The 14,417-nt window shown below is 50.5% G+C and overlaps 1 protein-coding gene across 1 annotated transcript; it reads left to right on the top strand.

Moving 5' to 3' along the window:
• The first annotated feature begins 2,975 nt into the window (after positions 1 to 2,975).
• On the top strand, positions 2,976 to 14,329 carry LOC128277203 (motile sperm domain-containing protein 2-like). Its single transcript, XM_053015648.1, has 8 exons — positions 2,976 to 3,440; positions 4,904 to 5,053; positions 5,133 to 5,474; positions 5,547 to 5,785; positions 12,680 to 12,758; positions 13,212 to 13,324; positions 13,410 to 13,610; positions 13,679 to 14,329. Exons 1-8 carry the CDS (start codon positions 3,341 to 3,343, stop codon positions 14,057 to 14,059), a joined length of 1,605 nt encoding a protein of 534 aa, XP_052871608.1. The 5' UTR covers positions 2,976 to 3,340; the 3' UTR covers positions 14,060 to 14,329.
• Positions 14,330 to 14,417: the final 88 nt, after the last annotated feature.

The following is a 14,417-nucleotide window of genomic DNA, read 5'->3' as shown; positions in this document are numbered from 1 at the left end:
CAGTCTCAGCAACTGATAAGATGGCATTGGCTTACGTTTTTTTCAACAAGCACTTCGGCCCTTCGGTCTGCTCCGGACCGATTCTACGGCGACCGATGACATAAGCTTTTATGATACATCGCGGCACTTCCAGGGCCGCAACTGAGCTCCAGTGATATCACCGCGAAATGAACGAATTCGAAACTGTTTCGTTATGAAATAAGTAACACAGATCAAAAGTTTCTTAAGTATCCTTTCTTGAACTCTAAGTTAATCCGACGAAGCGCCACTAAACCGTTTAAGTGTGCGTACTGGTCTCAGAATCCGCGATTCTATTTTTGCAACGGAATGCTGAACCCAACACTCCACGGTTTCGTCAACAGGGTTCTTTGTTTTATTTTAATCTTATTTTGGAACATTCACTTAGCACTGGCCTGGTTCACTGATTTGCGTGAGTCGCTCGTGACGGGACAACGGTATCAGTTGCAGGCCGGTGCGACGGACGGGATTCGGTGGTGGACCATCAATTTGTGATCATCTTGGTGGCAATTATCATCATCATCTTAGCTTTAGGTTCCCTTCCAAGCGGCAGGATGGTCAGGTTTTGATTATGCAAGGCAACAGAAAAGCGAACCCGGTGCGGACCTTGCGAAACCGGTTCTTCCAGGCGATGAGCTTTCAATGAATCGAAGGGCACTCGTGGCCAGGGCCAAGGGCGAGGTCAAATAGGCCCCGTTTTCCCGATGTGAATATAAACTACGCCCTTGTCCACAGTTTTGCACTGGAAGCATGGCAGACGTGGTAAATATGGCCCAAAGGAATTCGCGTAGATTTGCGCACTTGATTGGGCGATATGAACGATTCCGTCAAACCGATCGAGTAACGCATTGAAGCAAATGGGCATGTCATGCAAGAAAGGTTCCTCCACCATAAGTGACGTAGGACGCGACTCACATTATCCTCGGTCATTAGGGAATTTGGTCGACGTTTGAGCTCACGAGTTTTTCGTGCATTACTTGAGAGCGCCAGAGGGAATGTCTTTGAAAAGTGGGCAAATATTTGTCATTCAATTTCAAGATGCTAATGGCATGGCATAGAAAAACCTAGGCTGGTTTGGGCCTTGTCTAAGAAAACGATTGGAACTTTGCTATGTTGGTCATAATGTCGCACCGCTGCATTTCTCATTCGACGTTCTATATCGATAAAAGTTCACATAACAGCTCGGTGGATACGTGCGCTGTCGACGCGAGCGCGAAGGGACACAATCCGTAGTGTAGCGCATCATCAGCCCTAATCGCCTGCAGGTGTTCCCCCAGAATTGGGCACCTTTTGCGTTGCCTGTGCCCTGATAAGCCGCCGTTTACGGAACGTCCATTTATCCATATCAAAACACGATAACACGTGGTTATTGGATGACAAATCACAAACACTTGCACCGCGAACGGCGGTGCTCCGCTGGGGGCAGATCACCGAAGGCACGAAAGTTGCCCCTAGCACAATTTTTAACCTTTGGCACCTTGGTTGATCTAACTGCGATTGATAATTGTTAGTCTTTTTCGACACTTTTAGTGTAGGGTAAAAATCGATGTAAACTCACCCATTTCTACGTAATCATAATGGATGGTGATATTGAGTCACCAAAACTTCAAGACTTCAGGGCCAGCAGTAGGTATGGGGGATGATGCGCCACCTCTATGCTCCATGCTATGCCGAACATTGAACCGCGCGCACCGCCCCCCACCTACCCCGAATACCGGTGCGGTCTTTTCTCACGGTTGCCGAAAAGATCCGACAGTGGGAGAGAGAAAAAGAGATGAAGTAACAGATGTGGAGGACGAGTGGGGCCTGCTAGATAACGAGTGCGTGAACGGGACGGGCTGCCCGAAAATACGAGTTGGCGGCCAAACCAAGTTCGCACCACCAGGTTTTCCGTTTGACGTCGTGTTTGGCTGCCTGGTGCGTCGCGGCCCTCGCCAAGCGATTCGCCGATATCAGTGTTCGACGCGTGTTCGCTGTGTACGGGTCACCTCGCCAGAGCAGGAGATCCCCAGGAACCGTGTGGTGGTGGTGATTTCGCATTCGCAGCACCGGACGGGCGCGCCAGCACGTGTTCGCAGCCGAGAAAAGTTTTGGTCCATTAGTTTCGGGATTTCGCGGAAAAACGGGCAAAAGTTTCGGCGGTTCATCGGACGCGTCGAGTGTTTCGCACGTGCCAAGCTGAGAGAGCTGCCGTTTCTCGTAGCAATCGCAGCAACCGTGTAGGCTCTCTGTCTGTGCAACGCCGTCGTCGTCTAGCCACAGCCAGCTGTCTCGTGGTTATCCGAAACCCGCGGATAAATCATTGAAGGCGGCGTAGGTTACGCTTTAACCTTCGAAATTACCGTAGTGTTTGGAGCTCCCCACACCCGGCCCCGGGTCCGGTGTTGTAAGAAAAAACCAGTTCCTGGCCAAGATTCACCAAACCAAAAATAAATACTCGAACAGGGCGTTCCAAGTGCAACCAGCGGACAGCGGACAAATCAACACGCACGCACGCACACACACGCGCGCCAAGCCAACCGGTTGGTTCCGAGTGCGATTTTGAGCGTTGCCCGAGAGCGCCACATTTCGGCGATTACGACATCGTGGATCGTAGTTGATCGACCTTCAATCGCCTTCGAGCCCAGCCAGCCGGCCAGCCGCGGTGGAACTGGGCCAAACAATCCAACCATAAAATAGCCTCCTCTGTACGATCGTTCCAGCTTCCAGTCATCACATTTGACGGCGCGGCGGCAGCAGCCCCCTGCCAGTTGTGGAATCTGTTGCGGAACCCCACCGGTGACGACACGCGGTGGTCGGGCCGCGGTGCTGAAGGTGCTAATTTGTGGGTTAATCATTTGCTTTGAACCGCGCACGGGACAACGACACGAGCGCGGTTTGTGTTTCGGCGCCGCCAAACCGAATGGTGTTCCGAAATCCGAGTGGTCCGAGAAAGCATCGTGGTGGTGATGGACGGATTCTAGAAAGCAGCCACGGTGGGATTTCAAAATCCGAAAACTTATCCGAAAGTACGGACAGGTCCACCGCGATAGTTAGATACGATAACCCTAATCCGCGTCCTTGGCGTGCGGGCTGTGATCAGAGTGAGTGAAACGATCGTCCCGTCCCAACGGAGCAGGCCTTAGCCCAGGAGCAGCATCGGCTGTTGGGTCGTAGTTTTTAGTGTACACTGTGCCGTCAAAGTCGCACCAAACGGAACGGCTGTTTAAGTATTCCGGCGAGCGGATTTACTGTGAGACGTGCACCGTGTAACGGGCGTGCCGGTAAACGGGTGTGTCATCCGCGTGCCACCAGGATACTATACTCTACGTAAGCAGCAACAATGACGCTGGCCGAGTTCCTTAATCCTTCGCCCGAGCAGGTGAACGAGCTGCGGCAACTTTTCAAAGAAAAGTTAGTGAAAGACGCTGCCAAGATCCCAGGTACGTTCTTGCCTTCAGCTTATCAGCGGACGTTTGCGCTGTCACAGGTTGGTTATTGTCCCCAGGTTAGGTCAAATGCTCTAGCATTTTGCTGAATTATTTTTTGCGTTTTCACTGACTCACCCAACATCAGCTGATTGAACGGCACTCGAACACGTTTGATTACAATTGATAAGCTTTAGTGTCTTGCCGTAGCCATGGAAGCCGATAAGTCCGAGGATTCCTTCCTGGTCCTAGTTTTCTCCGCGTTCGTTAGTGTTAGAAGTTGGAAAACGCAACGAAAAAGTATTTTGTCTCCGAAGCGAATTCCAGACATACGAAACTCTTGGAATTGATTTGTTCTATTTCAATTGCTCTCCTCGCTTTCGTTATGATAAAGTCGTAACGATCTATCGTCGGAGTGACTCACAACAGCGAGAGCGTGGCGTTCAGTTCGAATGCGTTTCTAATTGAAATCCGATCTACTAAAAAGACACATAAAAGATGCAATAAGAACCCAGAAAGGGTGTCCTTTTTTTGCTCGGCCTGCATTTTGTTGTGAAACGGTTTCGAGCCACTGCTAAACACATCGCAACACTTCATTTTGTATGGATGGATTTTTTAGCGAACGTTTTTGGTGCTTTAGTCTATTGGCACATTGATACACCACGTAACAGCGACACGTGAGATGTTAAAGAGGACACGGGTGGCGATGGACCATTCGAACACATTTACCTCATCATCGTTGCTAAATCCGCCGAACGGTTCAGCATCAAGGTGCACCGCACGGCACAGGAATTTCGTTTGAAATCCTCCCTCTTGCCACCCTCTCACTTCTTGGTGGACACCGACTGACCATCGGTGCCCATGGGAGGAGTTTTTCTTGCCGAAAAACAGCCGCTGGACCGTGTATCGTCGAAGCTTTGCCACTCGAGGAACCGGACCGTGCTGACGCCACCGACAGGACTGAAGATGTCGAGGCAAATAGACGAGGGTTTTGCGGAGCCGATGAGTAGGATAAATATTCGTAAGCCGTAAGCCTTGTTGCTTCAACATTCATCCATGGTTCCATGGTGGTTTTTACGTGTGCCGTGAAGTGTTTGCTGTCCGCCGATGACCGATGCTTGGACAATGGGGGAAACAATGTCCACATTTCTTCGCTATTTTGCTTTCGCTCCCAGCGTCGTGATGTAAAAAGTTTGTTGTTTGATTGACCTTTACACCAACGGACTTTCATAATGTTTTGCAGTAAATTTTAGCAAGTTAACTGGAACAATCTTTCATTTGCGTTCCATTGATGCCATTAATTCGAATTCTGATGAAACAACCTGAGAAAACACCTTCAATCGAGTTCAACGCGTGGTCTTCTTTTTGCCGACAGTTTATCTCCCACTAGGGACTAGATTTGCCAAAAAGGCGTTTGTTGCAATCAATTTGAATATTCTTAACCATATCGCGCCGTCTTTTCCTTCCATTTCTTCCAGCTGGTGGATTCCACGAACATGACATGAAATGGGTGTTCGAAGGTGACGGATGGTTGATAAAATTTCTCGAGAACAACGATATCATCATGAAAGACTCCTTGAAGCAGCTCTGGGAAACGTTGGAGTGGAGGAAAGCATCTGGCATCAATGGTGAGTGGAAAGGAGCCACGCTAACGGCGTTCGTTGCGTTTTTCTTGACTAATAGCGTGCCAATTTTGACTATTTGCAGAGATACGAGAGGACAACATCCGCATGGAGTACGTTAACGATGGACTGATGTTTCCGCGTGGTCGCGATTTGGACGGAAAGACGGTGTTTATCTTCAAATCGAAACTCTACGTTCGCGGGTCACGAAATTTGGACGATTTGAAGAAGTGCTTCCTGTACTGGATCGAGCGGATAATTCGCGAAGCAAACGATGATCTCGTGACGATCGTGTTCGATCTCACCGACGCAGGCTTAAGCAACGTAGATATGGATTACACGAAGTACATCATAAACACTTTGAAAAACTATTATCCATGTTCGCTCAACTACATCCTCATATACGACTTGCCATGGATATTAAACGGTAAACAGGTTTTGTTTTTGTTAATTGTTTGACATTGTTCTAAGCACATCCTAATCCCCAATTCACTTGCAGCCACATTTCAAATTATAAAAAAACTTCTACCTGCCAAAGCCGTCGATAGGCTGCGAAACATTAACAGCAAAAACATTCGCGAGTACATTGACGAGGACAACATGCAAAAGTGCTGGGGTGGCAAGGATGAGTACGTGTTTACGTTCGTACCGGAAAGTCGGAAAGCGATCGGATCGATGGAGCTCCAGTTGAACCACAATAATAATAATGGAATGACAAACGGGTTCCTGTCGAAAAAGGTATGTACTGTTTTAATTTTGTCCTGTTACACTTTGTCATTAACTTACTGAAACGTGTTAAACTAGGAATTATATTACCTCTAGTATAACAAGGTATTTTGTACACGAAAGATACAGATAGCACGTGGTGGATTGTGCGGCGATAGGTTGTGGATTATTAAAACTAACTCATCGAGGGTTAAATAATGTCCCCAAATATGGTTTAAACCGGAGGTTCATTTACAGCGGATCGGAATACTATTTTCGTGGATAGAGTGGTAAAACATTATGCCCTTTCTGTGGATAATGTGGTTTTTTTGTAACACCTTAGTAATATGTTCCATGCATGTTTTAGAGGTGGTTCAGGGTAAGGTGAAATGGTATTTTAGAGAAAATATTTCACCATTTTTTGTATACTCATTCAATTTTGATTGATATTTCTTTCGTTTGGCAGTATTGAATGTTCTGCAGATTACTGGCCGTTTCCTAGTCGGACTGGTAGACGATGGAGATGCACGGTGGAGATCCATGCGATGGGAATAGGAGGGATTACCGTTGAAACCGAATGATGATTGATTTTGGTTTTAGATAAATCGTCAGAAAATCTTCACTAAAAGTAGAATCATAACAGCACATATTATACACTCCCTTTTGACCTCCCTATTTTGTTCCAACATCCTAGTAATTTGCTGTTTGTTTGCACCATCATGCAGAGCAATTTGATTGACATTTTATTAGCAATGATCGCGATCAGGATGCCGCACTTTGCGTACCGAAGCCGGCAATTATTTTCCACCACCTGACCGGCTCACCAGTTACGCAAGGCGCACCATTAGTGTGTGTGCCACCTACCGGGCCAGCATGGGTCGCCTTTCGCGTACTGTAAGATTTCCGCAGATCACCAAAGCATGACCCGTAAACTAAGTACGTGTTTCACTTAATAATGCCGGCTCCGCATTGGCACAGTGCCCAGAGGTTGGGCCGACAGCGTAGAAAACGGAGAACAGACCGTCTGCCGGGAAATTTTGTGACCAACAGCTGAAACCGGTTTTGCGTGATGATGCAAACAGTCGAGTGTCCAATTGTTGCTCGGTGAATCCATTTTATTGCACCGTGCGTTACTTTGCGAACCGTGAAGAAAGTTTGTCTAAGACCAAGTCTAACCGATGTCGCTGTGACGGCAAACAGCTATTGCACGGCTAAAAAAACCCACAGCCATGTCCCATCATGATCTTTTTTGGGGCCTGTTACCAATAGCCGCGGCTATTGGTAGAGCCAGCTAGCCGCCACAACACATCACAACAACAAAGTGACAGCCGCCGATATCGGTAGAGCCAGCTAGCCGCCAGCCAGCCAGCTAGCTTGCATGCCAGGCTGCAAACAAGCTGAAGACCCGCATACGAGCCAAGAGAGATGATCACCGATCGACTCACGAGCGAGAGAGATCATCGGTCGACACTCTCTGGGACACTCTTGGCATTACGAAAGAACCAGGAGTGATAAGCGAAACGCCGGACCAGACGGACTAATTTTGAGTCGCTTCTTTCGGATCGCTTCTTTCGGATCGCTTCTTTCGTGATCGATAATAAAGGACTTCAAGATACGGAACGGTCGCGGTGTTTGACTATTATTACCAACACTCAAAATTATATCCGAGAGTGTTCACAACACTGCAAAATTATTGTGATATTGACATTGCAATAACACTGCAAAATTGTTTCCGAGAGTGTTAGTAACACTCAAAGGTGAAACAAATCAAACCCCGGCAAGGGGAAACCAACAAAATCCCGGTAAGGGAAAACCATAGTGCGTTCGTCGTGCGTGAAAGTGAGTGAGCGAGCTCAACGCGGTGCAGCATCCAGTGGCAGGATGACGCCAACGCAAACCAGCACGGGAGCGATGGCGACGCGATGCGTCCCCGGCTACCGGGAAGCAATGGCCCCTACGACAGGGTCAGCGGCCGCGAGAGCGGCGCGCGCCGAAACGTTGACGCGCACGATGACGATGATGATGGAGATGGAGGACGAGATGAGAAAAGAGTTATCAGAAATGAAGAAGCGCGTCTTCGAAGAAAAGATGCGCGTAATTAGGACGAGTGAGTGGGTGGCCGAAGCAAGCCGATCGCACCGTAGGCACGATCGAGCGGAGCAGCGTAGCGACAGATACACCGACGCAAAAAGTTATCAGGACAAATGTGGCGGACGGTACCGAACCGACTACAGCGTGCGAAGGGAAGCACCACGAGTGAGCCAGCTGAGTGCGTACGATAAATGGGAAGAAGAGAGGCAGCTCCTCAAATACTACCTCGAACCTAAGTACGATATAATCGCAGCAATGGATGAGCGGAAAGGACGCCAAACGGGCAATGTGAAGCCGATCGCAGGTCCAAGCCGTCGGCAGTCTGCGACCGTTACGCAACGCCGTGCCAGTGACCCCTACGCCGTGCAAGTGGACGACATTCGCCCAACGGCGGTCGCCAGCCGAACGGTGGCAATTTTACCTCCGTCCAAAATGGCCAACAGGAATCGCTTCACGACCACAAGTAAGCCCTCCACGCACAGCCAAACAGGCCTCGTCGAGTGTGCAGCAACGGTACCCGGAGCAGTGTACGGAATGCGAGCACCAACGAGACCTTCAAAACCGATCGGAATTGATCGTAGTGGTACGGTTCGGGACAGTTTCGTGCGTGTGATAGAAGGACCGCTACCTGCGTTGGAAGAGAAGAACACTGTCGCGCTAAGGGACGAGAGTGCAACGACCACCAAGCGATGCGAGGTGAATGGATGTGTTAGTGTCCTGCCGCCAACGAAGCCATTCGGCCGCAAGAGTGGCGGCATCACAGTGTTTAATGGAGACGACAAACCAACGACGCTCGGTGTGTCGGCGAAGAATAGCAGCCTAAATACGAGCCGCACGAGACTCAACGGCAGGTTACGGGGAAAGGAGGCAAGGAAGCCAGACTTGTCAGAGGAGCAATCAGCCGATCGTGCCGCGGCTGCAGTCGATATGGGAAAATCAGTCGCAGCAGCACCAGTAGCAGCAGTTGCCATGGAAGTGGATGACGCGGAGCACAGGACGTCGCAAGCCGACCAGATGAAACAGCTCGACGTGAAGGTGCTGAACAACGCGGCCCACAAGCAACGGCATGCGGAGAACGGTGCTGCCGAGCAGGAACCACCACCGGTTGACACCATCGAAGTGGATCGTTTGATCGTCGATCGTATCGGTGATGTGCCTTACGGGAATGGGCATGCCGCCGAAAGTGTGCTGCTGACCGATGACAACCCGACGCGCAGTAAGGAGCTTTCGGTGACGGCCAGACCCATGGTTGTCGGAGGCCACGTGTTCGTGAACAACGCGCTGCTACCGAGCGGCGATCAAGCGTCTAGTGCGCGCAATCTGCTGGTGCAGGATTCGCGCGTGAGTCGGGATCGAGGTAAATCTCCCGACGATGCTGACCGCCACGGCAACAACGGTAAGGAGCTTTCGGTGACGGCCAGACCCATGGTTGTCGGAGGCCACGTGTTCGTGAACAACGCGCTGCTACCGAGCGGCGATCAAGCGTCTAGTGCGCGCAATCTGCTGGTGCAGGATTCGCGCGTGAGTCGGGATCGAGGTAAATCTCCCGACGATGCTGACCGCCACGGCAACAACAGTCAAGGCGCAGCAGCCACTGGACTGGTGGTACCCGGTGCAGCTGCCCCATGGGCAGAGCACTACGAAAAGAAACGTAATCGCAACTCGACTGAGTGCAGCAGCCATAGCAGCGAAGAGGACGATGGAGACAGCAACGGAAGCAGAAGTTGCAGTGCCGCCGGTAGCAGCAGTAGCAGCGACGAGGAGATCGGTGCCGAAGAGGCGCCACACGGCCAACACGGAGCGCGAGAAGGTGCCGATGGCGCCTTATCCGCTCTCGAAGGCGTCCACGTTCGTGCCGACGCACAGCAACTACCGAAACCACCTCCACAGGCTGTAGTACGTGAACCAGATCGCGCGCTACAACCTCACGACGCGGCTGTCGATCGCGACGAACCTCCTGCTGACCCCGAGCGGGATGGCGAGGAGCACGGCCAAGTACTCGCACTCCGGCGAACTGTTGGCGCTAATGAATCTCGGGAAGGACGCGCCGGACAACACGTCGGCCGACCGCCTGACCCTGAACAACTGCTAGGCGGTGTACACTGCGGCCAAGGAGCAGCCACCGCCGGGCGAGAACCGGCGCGCTCGGAGGAGCCCGCGGTGACGGCCAAATGGGTGGTCGTCGGATGCATCCTAGTGGCGAAGCGGGCGCAGCTGGACAATGCTGGTGGCGATGGCGATGGTGACGCGGCAGGAAGAGATGCGGTCGGAGGTGGTGGTGATCCCAGCCACCCGAGCGGCGGAATGGTCCTTGGCCACATAGCGTTGGTACAGGTGCAAGCGATCGTGGCGGCGTTCCTTGTGTCTATCTTTGCGACCACCGTCGGTTCGATCATGAGCGGCGAGTCGTCGAGCATGTCTACGGCGACCACTTCGCGCTTCGTTCTCGACTTCGTGCGCGTGGCTGTGAGTTTACTGTCCATAAGCTTAAAATGAACCCGGACAATCTAGCGACGCCGTTAGCGGCTGCCATCGGTGACGTGGTAGTAATAGCCGATCCCAAGCTACCCCGAAACAATACCCGGCCCGGCAAGGGCATAGAATTAGGGATGCCCGGCGAGGGCATAGGCACGTCCGGCAAGGGCATAGAATTAGGGATGCCCGGCGAGGGCATAGGCACGCCCGGCGAGGGCATAGAAGTAGGGATGCCCGGCGAGGGCATAGGCACGCCCGGCGAGGGCATAGAATTAGGGATGCCCGGCGAGGGCATAGGCCGCGAGGCCGCATGAAAACGTAACGTCAGGCGCGGGCTAGCAGGCTATCGTACGAAGACCTCACCAGACAACCGCGTCGTCGTACTGGGGGGGAGTGTTACCAATAGCCGCGGCTATTGGTAGAGCCAGCTAGCCGCCACAACACATCACAACAACAAAGTGACAGCCGCCGATATCGGTAGAGCCAGCTAGCCGCCAGCCAGCCAGCTAGCTTGCATGCCAGGCTGCAAACAAGCTGAAGACCCGCATACGAGCCAAGAGAGATGATCACCGATCGACTCACGAGCGAGAGAGATCATCGGTCGACACTCTCTGGGACACTCTTGGCATTACGAAAGAACCAGGAGTGATAAGCGAAACGCCGGACCAGACGGACTAATTTTGAGGATCGCTTCTTTCGGATCGCTTCTTTCGTGATCGATAATAAAGGACTTCAAGATACGGAACGGTCGCGGTGTTTGACTATTATTACCAACAGGGCCCTTGGTACAGCACAATCGATCTCACCGAAAACAAGTGTTCATTGACTCGACAACGCACTAATGAGGTTGCCGCAAGATCCCTAAACGCCGGCGTGATGGCCATTACCAAACTAAAGCGAGTTTCATAAGAGATCTTGCCCCGAAAGTTCAAAGCAGGCTGCGTTCGGACTTAAACGAATGAAGGTTTTTCTTTAAATAACCCACATAATCGATTTGGAATTTACAAGTAAAATATTTTGTGAAAATTCACAGTTTTAGAAACAAAATAAGGTAGCTTTCTTAACCGAAAACATTTGACTTTTTGCTCATCTTCAAAAGTGGAGAGCTTTTCGTGAGCTTTTCTTCCATTGAGCCGAACGTTTATGTCGCCAGGTTGAATAGAGCGTTAACATTAGTTTGAAGTTATTCCAACGTATATAAGAGTGCACCTCCAGTATTTATCCATTGAGTACGTGATTAAAATCGCTGTAGGTTAAAATATTGTTTCACGGAAACATTTTGCTTTGTAGTGCGAATTCGCTAGCATTTAGCCGTTTGTTGTCAAGTAGCTTGGCAACCGGTTTGAAATCGGTTCGGAACCGCTTGACGGTTTCAGCTGTCATCTGTCGACGATAAGCAGCTGGCTGGGCATGAGTTGGAACGCTGGTAGTGAAATTGAGGAACATAAATTTTGGGAATCAGATACCCGGCAAAAAGTGTGCATTACGAATTGAACGAAGCCCAAATCTGGCGAATGTAACTAACCTGTGTGAAGGAAGCAATTATACACGTACGCTTCATTCGTATTTTATTATATCGTGCGGTTGCGACACGAGTATTCTACTGTACTGTGTAGTACTTTGCCCGAGTAATCGATAATTGCTATTGAAGGCCGGCTCCCTACCAAAGTTGCTCTCTAGTGGTTAAATTGAACTTTGTTTTTTGACAGACTGTTTCGATTGTTGCTCAAGTAAACCGTTCCCAACAGTATTGCTAGTGCTCAGTGCTAAAACGCAGCATTTTAATTCCCGACCGCGTCGCCTTTGCGTGTGTGGTGTATGTTTGTTGCTACACTGTTGTTTGGCTTATTTACGTCGATATCCATTCAGCTCCCTTGTGACCCGCGCGAGTTTGTTTTATGAAATAACACCGCACGCAGCATACACACACATACTCCCTTTCGGCGTTCCCGGCGCGCGTCTAGCGGACCTACTGTGATCACCCGGTCAAAATCGTGGTAGCTTTTTTGGAGCTATTTTTAACGCAGTCATAGTCATATATTCTACGCTCGGCTTCGCCAAACTCATCATCATCAGTGTTCCGACGAAAAGAGGAAGACAAACCAGGCCTTGGAAGTTAGTGAGCCAACGAAAGTCGAACCTCAAGCATCTACCGCCGGTTCGCCAGCATTGACGGGCAGAAGTGGGGAGCCGTGTGTGAGGTGCAAAATCTGCCCACCGCTTTAGGAGTAGAAGGGGCTCCGGTAAAATAGTGCTTCGAGTACGACAGCTGATGTGCAACACATTCTTCGTCAAACTGCTACTTCGAGACGAACCACACTGTACTGATGGCCGACTTTATTTCCTTTCGCCCTTCTTTAGGTGCATTTCGCGAACCTCAGCCCACCGGAATCGCCAATGAACGAAAAAGCCACCAACAGTTTCCCAGAGCATAACGAAGGTAATTTCTTCCAACACGTTCGCGAGGGCGTAATCACGCGCGGGCACGCATAGTTTATGACCTACAACGGGTTACTGTCAGACAGGGATGGGGATAGTGAAGGCAAAAATCGATTGCTTTGATTTAAAATTCATCTGCAGGGCGCTAACAATGCGTTCAGTTTTCGCGCTGCTCTCTGACAGTGAGTGCAAAATGGGTCAAAATTTGGGCGAATAATGTACCACATCATCAAATCCTCCGATCGGATGCTCTGAGGTTACATGCAACAAAGGAACACAAGCTGCGAGCCTTTTATCTTTTGATACAATCAGCGACCACCTGCCGGGACGGGTCCGTTCAGCATTAGTCCGTCGGGGTCTTGGGGGTCTCTTTATCTACAAAGTAATATGCTTCCTTCATTTTATCATTTTACAACTGATATGCTCCATCCTACGGGTTTTCTTTCGATTGTAGGCGAAATGCTGCGGATAAAGCCACAGAACAACATCATATTTGCCAAATCGGGCAACGAACTAGTCGGATCGGTGGAAATTACCAACGTAGACAGTAGGGCTGTTTCGTACAAGGTAAACCGACAGCGACGCGAGCGATGCAGGCGAACGAATTTCAGGACCCTGTTGCTATGTGGGGCGGTTTTCTTTTTCGTCCTAGGTTAAAACAACGGCACCGGAGAAGTTTCGCGTGCGGCCAAGCACGGGAGTGTTGCTGCCGTCTGCGAGCGTCACAATAAACGTGGCACTGCAGCATGGCCACCAAGTGAGCGCGATCAATCGCGAGAAGTTCCTGGTGATGTGTATGGGGATTTCGAACGAGCTGTGTAACAACCCAACGGAACTGGCTGAGCTATGGAAGGTAGTGAGAAGCGGGAGTGAGACCGATGATCCTCATGGAGTTCTAATGACCGTTTGTGTCCCTTGTAGATCACTTCTGCCAAGAGTGCCTCCGTGGAGCAGCACCGACTGAAATGTGCGCTACCGGTTAACTATGACGAAAGCGGTCTGGATGCCCTGTTTGCCAGCACCGGTACCGGCCACGGCACCGAGCAGTACGGTGGTCCGACGCCGGCGGGGTATGGCTCGGGTGGTGTCCGAGGTGACCAATTGGTGCATCTGCAGCAAACGATTTCGCACCTGAGCGAGACGACGCACCGGCTCGAGGGCCAGGTGAGGTTAAACCAGAAACTGCAGTGGATCACGTGCATCCTGTTCATGCTGCTCTCGGTGGCCATTGTGTACATACTGAAGGTGGAAATCAAAGCCAATGCAACCGCTACAGATTGCGATAGTATGGAGCACCACTAGAGCGCCACCGCCGTGTGTGTTACGCTACTCTCGAAGGCCGTTCGATCGCTTTAACCGTCGGTATGCGGTGCTGGTGCCAGCTCGTTTCATTCCTGTTTTCCCCCGTTATGCCAAGTTTCCGAGCCCTATGCTAAGCCCTTGTTACGTTTGTTCTGTTTGTACGCTATTCTTTATTAGGTGATCGTTAGGTTAAATGCATTTGGTTCCGTGTATCCCTTTTCCACTACGAAATATCATGTTTGTGTTTTTGAAGGAAATAAACATTTACAAGAAAACCAAATTTCCCTGGAGGTGATGAGTTGTTTTTGCTGACATCGGCGGCAGCTGCGCCGAACGTTTCCAATGCCAACGGTTTGTT

Source organism: Anopheles cruzii, chromosome 2 (genome assembly GCF_943734635.1).
Source record: "Anopheles cruzii chromosome 2, idAnoCruzAS_RS32_06, whole genome shotgun sequence".
NCBI classification, from domain to species: domain Eukaryota; kingdom Metazoa; phylum Arthropoda; class Insecta; order Diptera; family Culicidae; genus Anopheles; species Anopheles cruzii.
The sequence above is the reverse complement of the archived record's forward strand: the minus strand, read 5'-3'. Positions and strand labels throughout refer to the sequence as shown.

Bases quoted from the DNA above. Each gene is read 5' to 3' on its own strand.
- LOC128277203 (XM_053015648.1), top strand. From the start codon at position 3,341: ATGACGCTGGCCGAGTTCCTTAATCCTTCGCCCGAGCAGGTGAACGAG. The intron at 5,475-5,546 runs GTAAACAGGTTT...ATTCACTTGCAG, and splicing joins CTTGCCATGGATATTAAACG to CCACATTTCAAATTATAAAA. The intron at 13,325-13,409 runs GTAAACCGACAG...TTTTCGTCCTAG, and splicing joins GTAGGGCTGTTTCGTACAAG to GTTAAAACAACGGCACCGGA.